At 32.5% G+C, this 20,375-nt stretch overlaps 1 protein-coding gene across 7 annotated transcripts in view; it reads left to right on the top strand.

The window, feature by feature from the left end:
* LOC140436798 (proton-coupled amino acid transporter-like protein pathetic) overlaps positions 1–20,259 on the top strand; it is a 195,062-nt gene extending 174,803 nt beyond the window's left edge. For 6 of the 7 annotated variants that reach the window (XM_072525896.1, XM_072525894.1, XM_072525893.1 and 3 more), the window contains 2 exons: positions 884–1,112; positions 7,147–9,642. In XM_072525896.1, coding sequence (XP_072381997.1) covers positions 884–1,112; positions 7,147–7,549 — 632 coding nt within the window. In that variant the 3' untranslated portion in view covers positions 7,550–9,642. Of the gene's footprint in view, positions 1–883; positions 1,113–7,146; positions 9,643–19,825 lie in introns of those variants that run through there. The other variant, XM_072525892.1, reaches the window with a different exon arrangement.
* The last annotated feature ends 116 nt before the right edge of the window (positions 20,260–20,375 follow it).

Raw genomic sequence — 20,375 nt, 5'->3', positions numbered from 1 at the left:
ACCTGAGGGGCCCTGTGGTTTTCTGATGGTTTGCAATCTCTTTTCACAGTGATACATATCTGTATATGGTCCAGATGCAAACATGTACAGGCTATTCACAGCAATGACATTCATATTTTTCCTTAAGTAATTAAAACCAGAAGAAATACTCTAATACCGTAGTACACTCTTTTTAACATAACTGAGAAAGGGGAAAAGAAAGAGTATTGGAAAGATACGATATTTACAACGTTAATCGAGAGGAGAGTGACAATATTTACTTCCTTCGTGGAGTCTTACATATTTTTTCCTTTTACATCTTCTTCTTCTTCCTCTTTATAAGCAATTATGCTTGTTCATTGGCGGATTAATCGGCGGAAAGTTGTCACTCCATCTTTTGCGCGGTCATCCGATACTTCTGCCGACTTAATTCTTGCTATTTTGACGACACGGGTATTCTCCATTCTGCTTATGTGGTTATTCCATTTTTTTTCTATTTTGTGTCTATTCATTTATACACTGTACGTTATATTTTCTTCTAATGTCTTCACTTCTCTTTTGATCTCTCAGCGTATTTCCTGTAATTCTTCCCAGTACCCTCATCTCTGCCGTTTCCAGTAGCCTTTGCATTGTGGCTGTGTCGGATATTGTTTCTGAGGCATATGTTACCATTGGTCTTCCTTTTCCTTTCCTTTCCTATTCCTTTTACATAAATAGGTAAAAGGGGAAATAGGTATGGCACTACATTTAGTAATTTTCCTATGAATTAGCGTAAACACATGGTCAATAATCAATATGAAGTGTTACTGAAATTCTAACATTTTCTAATTAAATTGATTTGTTAATAATTATTTTATTCATAATCCATTAAACAATTTATAATATTTTTGCATTAATCTTCTAGGAATTCCAACCTTCTTCACTACAGTACTTTTTGCAATGGAGGGAATCGGAACCATAATGCCTGTTGAAAATTCTATGGTTGAAGACAGATTCACAGGATGTCCAGGGGTTCTAAATACGGCTATGACTTCTGTGGTAGCTTTTTATACGATAATTGGTTTTTGTGGCTATTTTGCTTATGGTGACAAAACAGCAGCTACCATCACCATAAATTTACCTGACGATGAAATGTAAGTTTATCTTTCATATAGTTTTAAAAATATTCTTCATTAAATTATTCAATCCTTCATAAAACAGTGTATATCACAAATATTTTAAATATGGTTAATAAAGCAAAAGCATAGAATGGTAAAATTTAAGAAAATCTCATTATAATCTTACTATTCATATCGTTCCTCTTATTCCGAAAGGTATCTGCCTCTTTTGGTCTGTTCTGTCTGGAGTTGGCCGTAAAGTTTACTAAATAAATAGTTAATCTAGTGTATCAAATTACACAACCAAGGTATTTTCTTTTGTTCTTGATTGCCATTTTCTCGTTGTTTATTATTTTACTGAAAACCGACTGTTTTGTTTTTTCCATTAGTATTCATATAATTGTGTCTATTTTTAATCTGAAGTAACTACTCTTTTAATTTAAACTTTAATAAACTTTGAAAAATTAAAGGCAAATATCGAGCACAATTTTAATAATCAAATCTTACCCAAGTACTTTCGCTTTTTACGGCATCATCAAGGGCATTTTGTCAAATTTGGGCTATTCAGCAAGCGCAGAATGTAATAAACATGAAATTGAAACATAAATTGTACATAACACTACACTAGAACAAGGACAAACAGTTTAAAATGTAGCGTAGAACCTTTTTAAATAATTTTAAACTGTTTGTCCTTGTTCTAGTGTAGTGTTATGTACAATTTATGTTTCAATTTTATGTTTATTACATTCTGCGCTTGCTGGATAGCCCAAATTTAACGAAATGCCCCTGATGATGCTGCAGGAAGCGAAAGTACTTGGTCAAGATTTGATTATTAAAATTTTGCTCGATATTTGCCTTTAATTTTTCAAAGTTCATTTATTCGAGCATTCAACCTTATATCAATTTAAACTTTAATAATTTAAGTTTCAGAACTACATTATAATTGTAGATTATACCGATTCTGGACCTAAAAAATCTTTTATTAAAAACACTAGTCTAATTAAACTGCTGAATATCAATCTTTCTAAAAAAAAGGTGATCAGCTATCTAGGGAGCACATACGTCACCGCCAAGGGCTTATTGAGGTGAGACAATAGATGCTATTCCTCGGTGAAAAGGCTTGTATCCAATTTAATGTCTTTTTATCGATTTCAAGAGGTAATTCCTACGGCTGAGGCAATAATTTTACAAACAATTTTACTGATCTAATTAATAGGTGAAATCATAATGGATCGTGTATTTAAATTGAGACATACGATTATTATAGTCTCAAAATAATTTTTAGAAATAAAAAAATTTCATAACCTTTACAACCGATTGGCTGTCTAAAATAATATCTACATTTGCTCTACCGATATACATTAATCTACAGTGGAGTAGCACAATAAAACAAGGTCAAGAAAGAAGTAGCCTTAATAATACGCCACAGATACCAAAATCACATCAAAGACCTTCAAGACATATCAGAATGGATTGTAACAACAAAGATAAAAACGGAGAACGAAGACCTGAACATTATATCGGAGTATATCGGCTCAGAAAATAACAAGCTGCAAACAACAAGGAAAACATTTTATGACGAATTAGAACAAGTAGTAGATCAAGTCAAAAGAAAGATGATAATACCGGGGGATTTTAACGCTTGAATAGGCAAACAAAAAACCCGTAATTAAGCAAAAACATAATGAATTAAAAACAAAAATGGAAAAACCGATGATAAACTTCTGCACTAATAACGAACTTAGAATAAACAACACATTTTTAACCACAAAGACCAACACAAATATACATTCAATAGCACCAGTGAACAAGTATCCACGATAGATTATGTTATAACCAACAGACATATTTATCCATCACAAATAATCTACGTAAGATACATCAACTCAGCAGATGTAGGTAGCGATCATAGCCTAGTATTATGTAAATATTTCACACTCAGGAAAGCGACACTAGCACAAACAAAAATCAGAGTCGAAGGACTAAATACAGAATCCACGGAATACTTATGCAGAAAAAGACTATTTGAGAAGACTGCTGAGAATGAAATATTATAAATTGATAACATCGAGCAAAGGAGGGAAAAACTTAAAAATAATATAATTAACGCAGCAACAGTAACAAACACTAACATATCAAAAAAGAAAACTCCATGGTTTAAATAGCAAGTGACGACAACATGTAACGAAAAGAAAAAATCTTTTTTACTACACCGAACAAAACAAACACAATAGGCATACTTCCACTATAAACTAATCAGAAATGTAACGAAGGCGTTAATCAGACAAATAAAAAGAGAACACTGGCAGATTTTTTCCAAAACAATTCAAACACAACTCCTATGGAACGCAAAAAGAAATATGGAGAATGATCAGAGAACAAAGAAAAGATATAAACGAATTAACAAAAATGAAACACACTCAGAAGGAAACCTGTGACGACAAACGAGAAAATAAACATTGAGGAAGTAAAGGTGTTAAAGAAATCATTAAAGAAATTAAAAAATAGAAAATCACCAGGAGAGGACAAAATACCGAATGAACTTCTACAATACGGAAGACCACATCTCATCAAACAACTATTAAAGCTAATCCAAAAAATAACAGAATAAAACAGAATACAACAAGAATGGAAATCAAGCATCCTAATACCCCTCTTTAAAAAGGCTGAAATTAATTTACAGAATAATTAATTTATTAAACATAACAATAAAATTAACAACCAAAGTGATAACATAAACTGAATGAAGTTATAACACTAGCAGAAGAACAACAAGGTTTTAGGACGGAAAGATCATGCACTAACGCTCTATTTATAATGAGGCAAGTGCATGAGAAATTATTAGAATACAACAAACTAGCATATTTATGTTTGAGGGACCTTAAGAAGACCAAGAAAAAAAAAATGAACAATGGAACTAAAAGAGATAAAGAAGGAACGGAGAAATTACTGGGAGGAACTCAATGACCTAAAGGAAGAATTGGAGAAACTTAAATAAGAAAATTAAACAAAACACGAGAAGAAGAAAGAAATTAGGAAAGAGCTAAAGATACGAAATTACGCCTGCAAATAGAAAAGGAAAGCAAAGTCGACAATGTAATAATAAAATGTTACCAGTAGATACAATCGATAGCAATGTACTGTAACAAGCTGTAGAGAAATTCATGGAGAAAGAAATGAACGTCAGTGTTAAAATAAAAGAAGCAATTAAACGAAGGAAAAACTTCAATTTTTGGTAAAAACTCCAGAACAAGCTTAAAAATGAAAAGTCATGCAAAATAAAGCCAAACACATAAAAGTCTACAAAGAGCATATAAATAAAAACATAACAAAAGAAGAACTACAAATAAAAAAAATCGCCAAAGAAGAAATAAAAAGTGGTAAAATTGTTAATATTAAATATAGTACATTAATAATAGATGGAAAAATAAATAAATGGAATAAATACAGTAACCATCTAGAAGACTCCCAGACAAACTCAAACAGATAACAGAAGATGAAAATACATAAATAGAAGCACAAATGATAACAGACATAGCAAAAACAAGGAATCTAGAAAGGTTAAAAATAAAAAAAGCGAGAACGAAAGATAAGTCCGAAATAGACACACAGTACTCCAACACGATTGGACTCCGAATAAACACAGAGGAAACCAAACTCTTAAAAAATAATAACCACCCAAATAATAAAATAATAATAAACGGTAAGGATGTAAAAGAGGTAGACAAGTTAACATATTTGGAATCAGTAATAATGAAATTAGACGAGAATCATAAAGGCTTAACATGCATCCAACGCTTTAAATAAAATGTGGCAAACAAACAATGTATCAGGAACAACAAAAATTAAAATCTTTAATAGTTGCATCTTAAGTATACAACTTTACAGAGCAGAAGCATGGAAACAGGACGAAACCACAACTAAAAAACTGCAAACTTTTGTTTACAAATCTTTAAGAAAAATCCTGAAAATATACTGCCCCACAGAATAAATAATACAAAACTGTAAAAATAACAAAGCAAACTAACTATCTACTACACTCAAGGAAAAAAATGGAAAATAAAAAAAAAAAGGTTCTCCAAACTTTGAGAAAAGATGAGGGGAGAAAAAGAAAGAGAGAAAGACCAGACAAAAGAAGTACAACGAGAGAACACCTAAAAATTGAACTAAGATGGGGTGAAATTTAAAACAGATCAATAAATAGAAGAGAATGAAAGGAACTAGTACACAGTTTATCAACAGAATAAACATGAAACAAGACCGGTCAGCAATCTTACACTTTTGACCATATGTTTTTTTTGACCAAAAAACACATAAGCGTGTAAGCGTATAAGCATACTTCACAAGAAGGGATAGAACTAGAGAGAGAGAGAGAGAAAAAAAGGCTTACGACATGGTCAAATTAAAGGACGTTATCCATTTATTGTTTGTAAGAGAGATGCCTTTAGGAATAATCAAAATCATCAAAAATATCTACCCGAACAATACAATAAAAGTAAAAGCAGAAGAAGAACTAACTGACCTAATTGAAGCTGGCAATGAGATAAGACAGGGGATTCCCCGAGTCCCCTATTATTATATATATATATATATATATATATATATATATATATATATATATATATATATATATATATATATATATATATTATATATATTATATATCTAATTATCAATGAAATAATAAAAAAAAGTGAGAATTAAAAAATGGGATATCAAATGGGAGAAAAGAGCTTTAAACTGCATGATTTATATAGCAAATCTACTAAGAGGTAAATTAAAGCTGGAAGGTCAGATATTAGAAAAGTGATGGAGTTTAAATACCTATTCAGCACACTATCTAGCTACGAAAAGCTCGAAACAGAACTGGAAAAATCAAGGGAATAGAGCAAACCGAGCCGCAGGTTGCCTGAATAAAACAATATTGAGAAAAAAAATATCGGCAAAGAAATAAAAGGCAGAATTTACAAAACAGTCATTAGACCAATAATGACACAAGCACCAGAAACACGACCTGACACAGACAGAACAAAAATAATGCTACAAACAGCAAAGATGAAAACATTTAGAAAAATTGATGGCAAGTAGAGTAGAATGGATGCCAAATAATATAAGCCGAATAACAACAAATAGAGCAGTAACTACGTGAGAGACGATTCCCCAATAGGAAGTCAATCAGTGGAAAGAGCACAAAAACGATGGAACGACAACTTACTGAAGACACATTGAAAAACAGACAGAGTCATGTTTACATAAAAAGAAAAAGATATTTATACTAAATTGTTCCTGGTCACTGATGGCGTGTCCTTATTTATTTCTGTTTTTAATGTTAAATTTCTCTGGTCTTTATCTTCGTCGTGTGTATAATTTGCATTTAGTTTCTGTGGTATTCAAAATCTATCAACAGATCCCACTTTTGATTATATCCTAATGTTTTCCTCGTAATAATCGCGATAAATACTTCTTCTATTTCTCTAATATAGTCTATTCTGCCATCTCAGCTCTTGATGTGCTAATATTGCCATTATAACTATTTCATGAATTTTCTTGTCTCATTTCTCTAACTATGTCGTGGTTCCTTAATTTTTCCAAAAGTAAGTTTGCTCTAATAATTCTTAGGATTAATTAAATCATCATAGCCAGAATGATCGTCAACGTTCGAAACGGACAGGCACCCTAAGAAAAAGATTCTTAGGAACTTAATTTCTGCAGCTTTTATCAGCATTCTTATTTGTAACTGTTTCTGTTAGATGTTCGGATATTTAATCATTATTCTATTTAGCCCCGCAGTGTCAAGTACACGTCCCTTATAATTCCCCACGTAAGTATACCTAATGACTTGTTTTATTTTGTTTATGTTAGCCGTAACTGCAAATTTATGTCGATTCATATTTTACCCAAATTTAAATTTTATTCAAAAGTACCCCTCTAAAATACCTATCTAAATTCCCAAGTAAGTACACTCCATGAATTTTTATGTATTCATTAGCCGTTTTGTTTTTGTCAATTCATAATGTATCATTTAGGTTTTAATTTTCCTATTTAATAACTGTTATTTTGTTATTTTTAGATTGGCTCAAGTTGCTCAAGCGTCTATTTCAGCAGCGATATTTTTTACGTTTATGCTCCAATATTACGTACCAATCGATATAACATGGAGGAGAATAAAACCATATGTGCCAAAGGAAAAAGAAAACATAGTACAAATAGTCTGGCGAACCCTAACAGTTTCCTTCATAGTAGGAGTAGCAGCGGCAGCTGGGGATAAACTTGGACCTCTAATAGATCTCATGGGAGCAGTTTTCTTTTCTACTTTGGGGTTATTTGTCCCATCTCTTCTCGATATTATTGTTAATTGGAAAAATTGGGGTAGATATAATTGGATTTTGGTTAGGGATTTATTTGTGATATCAATGTTCACGTTTGGTTTTACGGCTGGAACTTATTATGCTGTTCTTAATTTTATCAAATAGGGAGCGGATTTTTTGTTAGATATTTTAAATACGCAGTATTTTTATATTACTTTTAGTAGCTATTCATCTGTGAATGCGAATAATGTGATATCAATTTTGTAAAATTTTTATACTATCTATATGTAGAAATTGTAATTATGTATTTTAACATAATGTTATAAAGACTCATTAACATAAGATAAATGGAGAACCAGTAAAGATTTGCCCGAAAAAAAAACAAAAAAAAGTATTAACTCTATTAAAAAATGTACATGTTTTTGGCACAGAGGGCATTTCTAAAAGGTTAATTAAAAACGGAGCACAAACTAATCATAACCTAATTCAATGAACACCTTAACGAAGAATCAGTACCGCAAACTTGGACAGAAGAGTGAATAAGGTCCATACGCAAAAAAGGCAATAAAGAAGTATGCAACAATTACATATTCTTAACAGTAACAACCACGCTGAGTAGGTTATATAAGGAAATATTAAGAGAGATCATCTGCGAGTAATACCACTCGTATGAATCAGAAGAAAAAAGCTGCTTTATAATAGAGAGATCAACTATTGATAGCATATTCTGCCTATCTTACAGAATAAAAAAAAGGCCACAAGAAGTGCATCTAGTAGATCTGAAAAACGCATATGATATTGCTTCGATATTAAAAATATGGAAAGTCTTTAGATTATATAGTGGTACAATAGCCAGAATAAAAACGGACAATAGAAAATTACATGACTTCATAGCAAAATGCTTAAGGCAAGGTTGCTTTCCAAATTTTATGTATATGTAATAATCACTGCGCCGAGCTTACGACATCCTCTCTAATGTTTTCCTCAGTGTTTCCGAGGTCTCAGTCTTCCAAGCCCCAAACACTACTACACTGATCACTAATCAATGCATTACTGCTAATGGGAACAGCGGACGGTTTATTTATACCGTCGATGACGGCAGAATTTTGAAAGAGGGTGAAGCGGACGATCTTTTCGTTTTTAATTTTTATGGCTTCTCGGATAATTCTTGGTTTATAGAAGCGAATGGAAGCTAATGGCGCTTGAGTTTTCGAAATGAATTTTGTGATCTGTTTGAAGATGGTGTTGACCCAGAGCTGAAATTGAATCGGAATTACGAATAGAAACGAAATGTATATAAATCCTTTTTCGGATTCTACGATTTGTTTGGCCTATATAAGATCGAGAGCAGTCTGTAGAAGGAATTTCATAAACTCCTTGTTTGGAATGTTGTCTTTGATTGATCGGACAAGAGATAAAAGTTTTTGTTGGGTTGTCAATATATTGTCTTTATTCCTCTTGATTTAAGAATTTTGTCAATTTTAACAATGACATCTTTAATGTAAGGAAGAAAAGCTTTTGTATCATGAGGTTATGAGTCTTTGAGTTGAGATTGAGTGGGAGATTAATATCTGTGGATGAGGGCTTATTGTTATTGTAAAAGTATTAATCTTAGCTTTAGGTTTAATTGTACTAACCGCGGAAATCTTTCGAAACATATATATATATATATATATATATATATATATATATATATATATATATATATATATATATATATATATATATATATATATATATATATACCGTGTAAAAATAATATACTGTTTCGATATTCAACTAACAACGCTCTACCTCAGAGAGCTCTCACTATTTGGTGAATTTAGATAAAGGAATTTGAACCCTCAAAAGTTACAGTGAGTTAAGTTAATTAAGTTTAAAACCAAAATTAAAAATTTGTTGTAATTTTTCAAAATACTCTGATACTTTTATTAAAGGGTAAATGGCAATATTTTCCTCCAAGCCCTTAGAGAAAAAAAGTAACTCTTTTGAATGCTTACTACATTTGTGCACAAAAAAAGGAATAATCTTTAATACGGCATTAAATGAACGGTGTAGATATTTGCATTCTAAATTTAATTAAAAATGGTTACCAGTTGAACAGTAATTATAACGGATTACGCTGTATATAATATTTAAATTTAAGTTAAATCTTGGAAGTATTTATAAGTTAAAGACTAAAAAAATTTATAATGTACATATTTGTTTTAAATTAAAGACAATGATCTCTTTGTAAAAGATAAATAAATTTTTACACAAAAAACACCTCTGATTTTTTTAGTATGGTTATGACCACAATTAGAATGGATATAAAAGAAATTGGTATACAGTAGTGAATAAAATATTACAAAAATATTATATGGGCAAACAATAAAAAAAATGTGCTTGCGAGGCTAAATGCTGAAATGAAAACCAATAACGCCAAAGAATAAAAGGAAACTATAACAAAATTCTTAAAGGTCCAATAATTGGTAGTTTAAGTTAAAGTTAACAAGGCTTTAAAACTGAGAGATATAGCATGCCCTATCGAGTTGAATAAAATTAAACAATATATGATAATTATTTGAAATAAACAACAACTAAAAAGTAATTTGATTTAGAGAAATTGCTGTGATAAAAAGTTAGAAAAAAATTCAAAAGCTATAAATGTGGAATAAAAGAATTATGATTTAGGTAACAGAGTCAAAAGGTAAATAATTAAATTTAAAAAATCATTGTTTTTAATCATCAAATAAATTAGAAAGAGATTTTTCAATAACCACCATCCAATTAAAATATTTGCCAAAACAATGGCCACAACACATAATATAAACATTAGGAGCCCAATGTCATAAGTTACTGGATGGTTAGCTACATCATACAACATGAAATTATAACTGATGACTTAAAGAATTGAATTATCAAACGAAGAAAAAATCCAAAAATAAAGCAATTATATACCAGTTCCAAGCCAGGGGCCTTACACACAAGAGATCAAAGAAGGAGAGGAATAAGTAAAAACCTCGTAGAACCATGGTTTAACTGGCTCTGGTTGATAGTACCCTACAAGGGCCCCTGTCTATGGGTAAAAACGAAGATCAATAGCGAAGAGCAGATGAGGTTCTGTTCAATGGTCTTGAATGTGGCAAAATTTTAAAGCAATATTAAAGGCAATCCCTTAAGTTTTGAAAGACAATAGATGGCAAAAACACCCTGAAAAAATTACCTGGCCCCCTCCAGGTATTGGGCTTAGACATTGAGCTTGCCCCCCATTACTTGTAAACAAATATGGCAACGAATTTTAGAATTCAGAAATAACCGGAACGGAATGAACGGCGATCACGGCGACGAAATTGGATGACGAAAACGTACAGGCTGGTGGGTTAGTAAAACACAGGCTGGGGGGGGGGGGACAGAAGACTTTACAAGGAAGGACCAGGGCAACAAAAAACATCGTTATCTGTCATTACAAAAACAAGAAAAAAGATAAGGGAATCACACTAACTTAAAAATTTACAAGATATGAGCATCTACTCATACTTATGGAACAAAAACTAAAAAACAAAATAACCAATTTAATTAAAAAGCATCTAATGAAAGAATACTAACTGCGAATCTAAACATTTATGGGCACAAAATTACTATATTAGGCGTATATTCCCCCAATTAAGATACATCAGTACAAGAAAAAGATACATTATACAAACAACTCGAAGATGTACTATCAAAAATAGACAAACGATGAACTTAAATTAAAAGATGAATATGTAAATTTATTATATTTTAGATTTATTTATCTAAGAGCAATAATGGAAAAAAATGGACGCACTGAAATAGAAATTGAGAAACGAATAATAAAAGGGAAAAAAAAGTAGGCACACTGAACTCACGACTTTGGTCTAAAGCTATCCCTTAACAGAAAAAAATAGATCTATCTAACAGTATTTTTAAAAGAGTTGTACTTAATGGATATGAAAGCTGGCAGCTTATTAAGAGAACGGAGAATGGATTGACGCATGTAACAAATTAAAGAATAAGGCATATATTATGGACAAAACAATCACCATCATAAAAGAAATACAGCAACAATTTTTAGTACGAACATGTACACAGAATAAAAGACCATTGCCCTTGCATCTCACCGAACTTAATATTGCATTGGAAATTACCTGATCGAGGAAAAAGGACGAAGACCGAAAATGGCGTGGCATGATGGAGTCCAAAATGTAATGTTAGAGAGTGATCTACGATTAAAAGACTGCCTAATAGACATGAAAGAAGACTGGGAACCGGAAGGCACAGGGCGCTATGCACTGGCTGGACAATATATATATGATATATATATATATATATATATATATATATATATATATATATATATATATATATATATATAGATTAGTAGCTTTAAGCAAAAGCTTGCTGCTGCTCTGATAAAAAAAACGGATGTGGCAGTCCAGTGGGACTGCCGGTAGAAGTTATACTTCTATACACGCGTTCGCCGTTGCAAATTTATATGGGACTCAATCTGCACAATCAATACATAATATATGTAATGCTATAGGTAAGAGGGAGCAGTAAGAGAAACAGAATTAGGTATATGGTGCATCGTTTGCTCTATATAAACAACATGTGACCTGTAATAGGAGTATAGTAAGAAAGTTAGTTAGTTGATGAAAATGTACATTTTAATTTTTATATTATAAGGTTTGTGCTCCAACGCCATAATATTATATACCCTGAAAGAGCTTAAGATAACTGATTATAAACGCGAGCTAGATTTTTAAGTGTTTTTTATATAATATAAAAATGGTTGTGATGAAATAATTAAAAAAAAGATGTATTAAGCACTAATAGATCTAAGAGTGCCTGGAAATTTAACAAATTTGACCGAGCTAACCTTGATCAAAACTAAAAATAAATAAGTGGTGGTTACTTTTTAAAGTTACTTTTTTTTAATTCCCGCATGGCTAGATTCCAGTAAGAGGCTAAGAAGATATCCATTAAATTCTAGCAGGCAGCGGTGGGAAAAACGTTTTTTAGACATCTAACGTTACGGAACAAAATACTGTGGCATCTTTCAGTCGAGTAGGAGGATACTAGGCCAGAATATCTCAGGGTAGTGCCAGATTAACTGTGTTCCGGCTAAAACCATAGCCACTGTTTCGGAGTAGTGGTCCATATATTAACCGTTAACTTAAAAGAAGAATAACTATATAATATTAAGAAAAAACTTTCAAATAACCATACCTATTACCATAAATCAGAAAAAATAATTGTTTAAGAACTGCCGATTACCAAAAGAAATCAAAAGAATGAAAATATTTCCGTGAGGTCATAAACTAATTTTGGTACTTACCTATTCTTGGCTTTCGAGAAAAAAGAAAAATTATATCAGATCCCTGGTTTAATTTCCTTCTTTCATGTCCTTTAGCCCCTTCTTTTTTATTACCCCAGATATCAGACAGTGCATTTCTCTCAATTTGTTCTCTCCTCTCTCCATTTGCCCATCTCTAGCAGTTAAAATCTGGGCGGGAACTTCCGGCACCCAAAAAACAGAAGTACAGTCTTATCCTATTCTGTAAAGGTGCCAAAATTACAATGTCCGGTCATAAACAGAGTCAGGAAGTAGTCTAGTTTCCTGAACTTACATTCCCTCCACGGCCTCAGATCGGGAAAAAGCCTTTTCGTCCACCTTACCTTTCTGCTATCATTCGCCTGTTCTCTCTGCCACTCCTCTATCGTTCCTCCTCTTTCTCTCTCTCTCTCTCTCTCTCTCTCTTTCAAACCTATATTTATATCCATCCTACTCGCATACACCCTCTCTCGCTTTATGCACAACAAGACGATCAGTATCACCGCTCCAATGACATACAGAGCCTCATTGGAGGCCGTCCTGTAGGCGATAGATACCCTGAGGAGTACTCGCCTTTGCAAAGTCTCCATCAGCTTGGCGTTTTTTTCAGTGTTCAGTGGGCTACATAACACACGGGGGTAGCGTAGGTCACCACTGACTGGAAAACTTTATGTAGCACCCTTCTTTTGATGCTACCTGGGCCTCCAATGTTCGGTACCAACCGTATCAATGCCTACATACTTATATGTCGCCTTCTCCACCGTTTTTTGGATATGTATTTCGAACCTCAGTCCTTACAGACAGACTCCGAGATACTTAACAGATCTAAACGGTACAACCTAAACCCTTTATATTAAAAAGCAAAGAGAGGATTTGTCCCGGCTCCCTTTGAGAACTACCAGCTTAGTTTTTTGAGGTGCTAGCAATAGAGCGTTTCTCTTTGATCCACCTACTAATACGACGCAGTGTTGTGTTAGTCGCATTAGCCATGTCCATTTCCTGACTTGACTTCGCAACCAGTGCGAGATTATCGGCATAAGCTACAAGAATGCATCCCGTTGGTATCTGTAGCTTCAACACCCCGTCGTACGGGATATTCCATAGGTGAGACTTAATAAAACTAAGCCTTAATCAGCTCAAAAGCTTAAAAATAGCCAAAATCGAGTACCTTGGTCAGATCATGAGGAACAGCAAAAGATATGGGTTGCTGTAATTGATTCTACAAGGAAAAGTAAAAGGAAAACGAGAACCAGGAAGGCGAAGAATTTCCTGGCTGAAAAATCTACTGAAAAATAAGCACAAATCTTTTTAGAGCAGCAGTATGCAAAATGTAGATTGCCATGATAGTCACCAACACTATAAGTGGGTAGGGGGTACTATAAGCAGAAGAAGGGACTTAATACCGAACCGTGCGGAAAAACTTGCGACAACTTGATGCTAATATATATTTTCCCTTATAGACCTCTTAGTAAAGTCAACCACGTTGACCAGGTACTCACTAACGCCCAAATCTGTTAGCCTGTTTTAACTCAGTTCCAAGGGGTTCCGTCCAAGGTAACCCTTTTACGCCCATCCTTCAACTGAGGAAACAGCTCCTGTATTAAAAGGAGTTACTACTCCTCAGGCAGGGGGTAGGGTGTCTTTTTTCCCTTCAATTAGGTAAACACAATCTTGAAGACATGTCCCCAGATATTCCTTTGGGGACCGTAAAACAGGTTACTCTACCTTTCTTTCTAAGATCTTCTTATCCCATTCCTGTATTAATTCTGCATTTTCTTTAAGACATTCATTTTCTCTTCCAAATCTCCTGCTTGTACTCTTCTAAACCTCTTACACTCACTTCTTACTCTCATGTAATTTTTCCTCAGATGTTTAAGCGTCGTATGGTTGTCTTCTTTCATACCTTCCATTTGACCTTACATAAGCCTACTTCTTTATCTCACTTAGAGTTACTTGGAGAGAGATTTAGTCATGGGAATTTTATATAAATAGAAATTTTATATAAATTGAGGTCTTAGATAATAACAAACATCGAATTCTGATTTTGCATACGATGTAGCTGTGATAACGAAATTAAAAATTACCCAAGTATTTAGTGGCTCAAAACATTTACATCTAGATACACTGATGATGGAATATTAATTCCGAAAACGTTCTGTGATGTAGCCCGGTAGGGTGTTTTAATATAAATCTTTTATAAAGGATTTTTAAATAATTTTTTTGTGAGACATATTATACAGCCAGCTACAGGAACTTAGTTTGCTTGTCAAAATTAAAAAGATTTATTAAAAAAGACGGATCAACCAAAATATAAAACTAACGGATACAAGATACAAATTTTAACTTAGCAAGATGTTGAGAAATAGGAAAGAAATACAATGACAGAGATAAAAGCTAAAATATTCTAAGAGAATCAAAAAATAAATTTAAAGATTCTAATAAAGTTAAATTTTTATTGCAAAAATATTATACAGAGATAAAATATAAAACAGTCTTAAGGTTATATTATGTTTTTATATAAAATAGATGAAATACTGCTATTGACAAATAAAAGTATTGGCAAACAGAGGTGAAGTAAAAATTATCATTGGAGACTGTATTGCCCAAATTGTTGGTAATATTGAAATAATAAATATGCAAGAACTGCTTTGCATCAGTTTTTTCTGTCGCAATGGGGGCACAACGGGCCTGTATAGAAACAGTCAGTCTATTTGTACTATATGTCTATATGCCTGTATATATATATATATATATATATATATATATATATATATATATATATATATATATATATATATATATATATGACTATATGTGACTAAAATATCATCAGTGTGGTTGAAATCAGCATTCGTAGTAATACTATAAAAAATCTAAGTCCTCACAATGCCATAACTATCGAATAATAAGAGATCTTAAATTATACAAAGATTTAAAAATTACAATAATGTAAATACATATGCGTGTTTTATGAACTCTAGAAAGGACTTTGACTGCATTACCCATTAAATATGATCGAAATTCTATGATCAACTGGTACTGTCAAACCAACTGTCGCAATATCAAAGAGAACTCTACTAAAAAAAAGCAACAAACGGCAACATTCCAAATAGAACAAATGTCTTTCGAAGATTTACTGATTAGACTAGAAATGTCTACAAAAGACAAGGCTGTATCTATTTACCAATCATGCTTAATCTTTATTTGGAATTTATATTTAGAGAAACATTGAAAGAGGCGCAAAGTGCAATTAAGATCAAAATAAACAACATTATGTTTGGTTTATATCTTGTATGTATTCTAAACAAAAATAAACATATACAATCTGATTACAAATTCTCTCAATAAATAAAATATGGACATATTGAATCTGTTAAAGGTTTTTTACCAAATGCTTGATGTGTATTTCCAGAAAAAAAAGAATTAGGTGACTACCATGATACAATGAACAGCTCATTACTTGGATTCCTCTCAGAATTAACTGATTGCCAATCTCCCAAAGGCTAAGTTGTATGAATATTATACAACTCTTGGTACCATTCATAGAAAAAAAAATTTAGATCCAAAACCATAAGTTCAAGAATGGTTAGGAAAAAATAATATATTTTTAAAATATATAAAAAACCAGTTGATGACTTTCGAGCAATATTTGATGAGTACATACTGAACCTTATTGTAAGGGAACAAAACAATTACAACATTTACGCTTAGTGTGTAATTTTATCTTCTAGTGTACGAAAAAAATCACGAATAAGTAGATGGAAAACTGTCGCTATTGCTCAAAACATTTTTTGGTTGAGTATTTCACACTGGGACAATTAAACCGCCTAGCGGCAAGGAGTGCCTTTCGGATTACTAGAAGACGCATAGATTATTTAATGTGCAATGTTTTTTGAATTATATGAGTAGAGATCGTTTTCTACTAATCATTAGGTACTTAAGTTTACAAAAATTGCAGCTACAGAGACTTCAATGGACCACCTGCAAATTTTAAATTTTTTTAATGAAAAATGACAGCACTTTACTATCCTCAAAAGAATCTTTTACTTAGATGAATTGAAGGTATTATGAAGGGGGAAGACTGGTATTTCGCCAATATATCAAAAATAAAAAGTACCGATATGGAATTAAATTGCACATGCTTACAGAAATTTGTGAAGTAATCATTAAAACCATAGTATGTGCTAGGCCAATGGACAATTTAGGCGGCACACTATAACAGCTTTGCTTAATACTATGCAAAATTATTTAGATTCAGAACATTTATTTTACCTAGATTTTTGTTTCACCCCGTATATCATAAAGCACCGAAAAAAATTCTTAATCTTTTTGCGTCTCTGAGATTGGTAATGTAAACATTTTGGAGTCTGTTTAAAATAAACAAATTGTTCTTTTGTTTGATCTCGATTTCGCCTAAATATTTTCGCATAAAAGAAACGACAATCTTTCCTCTAATGCGGACAAGAGAATGATTTTTGAGGATTACGACTTCACGGTCGACGGACGCTTTCATTGCGCAAGTCCGAATTTGGTCATTGTGACTTTTATGTTGGCAGCTGTAAAGAGCAATGGCGGGATTTCACAAATAAAGATGCTTTTCGTGAAGTTTTGGAAATAACTGGCAAAGTTTTCGTTTAATTCCATGTGTGTAGTGAAAAGAAGGTGATTTGAGCTAAAAATGCAGTATGGCAATCTTTTTAAAGTGTATTAATCACCGTTTGTTGTAAGCTGTATGCTGTGACAGGGGATTTGATAACAGCATTCTGACGGCAAAGTAAGCCGACATGGTTTTAGGTGAAAAACAACTAGCCAAGTTTGAAGAATCACATATTGTTATAATCCAGGATAACCTGAAGCCTAATTTTGGCATTTAATTTTATTTTTCCCAGGATTTGTCCAGCCTGCATCCATTTTGTGTAGTGAAGTGAGTAGTTTTGTTAAATTTTTCTAAATAAACATTTATCAATAATACACAAGATTTGCTCTCATGTTAATTTAAAAAGTTTATAAAGAAATATAAGTTTTATGTATCAGCTAATTGTCATATTTTAGTTTGTTTTTAATAAAATTAGCCTTTGATAATGAATTACTAATTCAGATGGATTTCGACATATGACAGTTAGTACATCTTTTTCTGCCATTTGGTACATAACCATAGTTTAAGTCTGTTTTGTTAGAAGGTTCAATGTCCTTCAATAGAAGGAGGGACCTAGATCTTTCTTTCTAAGTAGCAATTTGATTTTTTTAAACGGCGTCCCAATTTTAAATAGTTTAGAAATCTTTTTGTATGTTTACCCAGTACATCTCTGTAAGTATTTCTTGATTTTTTCACAGTTAGTTCTCCCAGTTACCCTAAAAAAAGGAATCAATAGTTCTACGACCGTGCTCTCCAACCAAAACACGAGTAGCCGTTCGCAAACGTTTCAATTTTTTTGCTTAATCTATCTCCAAGCCTATTAATTGTTATCCCCTTTTTTAGCCTCCTATAAGCAAATTATATTTTTAAAAATTTTTATAACTCGTTTGAGTTAACAAATACATTGACATGCTGCGATAAATATTGTAAGGACACCCTAAGTTCTTAAAGAAAGAACAATCCCCGTGCTGTTATCGAAAAAATTTAAAAAAGGATACCACTGCACAATACTTAAGTAATATCATCGTCAGAAAATAGAAAGACAAACGTCATGTATATATTTCTAATTTTTTTTAAATATGTTTATTTACAATCTACATAATTGCAGAGTATTGAGTAAATGTGTTACTGGTTTTGGGCGTGAGCAAGTGACATCCAATAATTTCTTACCTTATTCTATTTTGGTTTAGTTTTAAAGTAGGTCTTGAATCAAATATATCTACCAAAATGCTACAGCTAGTATAAGACTTTCTGAACAAAAAACAAACAAATTCTGTATACAGCAAGGAGTACACCGTCTCTCCAAAGCTATTCACGATGCTTTTAAAACATATTTGTAAGAAGGCACCTCTAAACGAGCATAGTATCAACATAAATGGAGAGACGCTCAGTCATTTAAGATTTGCAGATGATATTGTTCTTATATGATGATACAATAATAATGTTTGAAAAATTATATCACGCTTCATTAGAGGTCGGAGTAAAGATTAATATAAACAATACGCAAATAATAACTAATCTGGTGCTAAATCTAAATATTGCTGTTGATGTAAGGGATCTTGTGTCCACTACATCGTATAAGTACTGAGGACATGAAATTGGGTTGGTTAGAGATAACTAGACATGCGAGCTCTCACGTCTCATAGGATTAGTCTGGGCACCGTTTGGTAAATATTTAAATCGGATCTAGCCATATGCCTCAAAAGAAAAATCTTTGACCAATATGTGTTACCTGTACTCACTCATGGAGCGGAAACATTAACACTTACAAAAAAGGTAGTGAATAAGATTCGCGTAACTCAAGGGTCTACGGAGCACCAGATGCAATGTGTTACTCTGAGAGACCGAATCCCAAACGAAGAAATACGTCGTAGAACAAAACAAAAGACGCCAGCGAAAAAATCGCGTCGTTTAAATGGAATTGGGCAGGACACGTCGCCAGATTGTCAGGCCACCGATGGATAAAACGTATTGTCGAGTGGAGACCAAGACAAGAAGCAATACGGATTAGAAGATGCCCAGCAACTAGATGGACTGACGACCTAAAGCGTTTTAGAAATAACTGAATGTAAGCCACACATGACAGAGACAGATGAAAAGAGCTGAGGGAGACCTGTGTCCAGCATTAATAGCTCATTTTCGGATATTTCGTTAAATAAGACCTATTATAAATGTTCAATACTTATTAATAAAACATTTTTAATATACTGTGCCACTTTTGTCGAAACTGTATCAATCAATGTAGCAGCGAATGAGTTCACAGGTTCAGACTTCTAATTTATTTTCCAGTACGAGTCTGTACATAACAAGTTTCAATGTTTCGTGAAGATAAACAATTTTATTATATGTTAATGGGCCAGATGCTACGTAAAGCAATAAACCTGCTATATTGATTAAATTTGTTTTTAGTTAGTGCCAATCTATACCTTACAGGTTTTTATTACTGTAACTTCTGTTTTATTATTTGTAGATTGGCTCAAAGTGTTCAAGCATTAATTTCACTAGGAATATTTTTTACCTTTATGCTCCAATACTATGTACCAATCGATATCACATGGAGAAGAATGCAACCCTATGTGCCAGAAGGAAAAGAAAACTTGGTGCAAGTAATATGGAGAACCTTAACAGTGTCCTTTATAGTTGGAATAGCAGCGGCAGCTGGAGACAAACTAGGACCTCTAATAGATGTCATGGGAGCAATATTTTTCTCTACTTTGGGAATATTTATTCCAGCTGCTTTGGATATTGTTCTATATTGGAAAACTTGGGGTAGATTTTATTGGATTTTGTTATCAGACTTTTGCTTGATGGGTGTTTTTGTGTTTGGATTAACGGCAGGAACTTATTATGCTGTCCTTAATTTCATGATATAGACTGTACAATTATTTCTAGTTAGATGTTTTAAATATGTAACATTCTCATATTATTTTTGTATTCTATTTTATAGAAAAATGTATTTATTATGTATTTTAATATTACATAATTATTATTATAAATACTTGATAGTGAGCCGTTGTGTG

The sequence above is a fragment of the Diabrotica undecimpunctata genome, chromosome 3 (genome assembly GCF_040954645.1).
Source record: "Diabrotica undecimpunctata isolate CICGRU chromosome 3, icDiaUnde3, whole genome shotgun sequence".
NCBI lineage: Eukaryota > Metazoa > Arthropoda > Insecta > Coleoptera > Chrysomelidae > Diabrotica > Diabrotica undecimpunctata.
The sequence above is the reverse complement of the archived record's forward strand: the minus strand, read 5'-3'. Positions and strand labels throughout refer to the sequence as shown.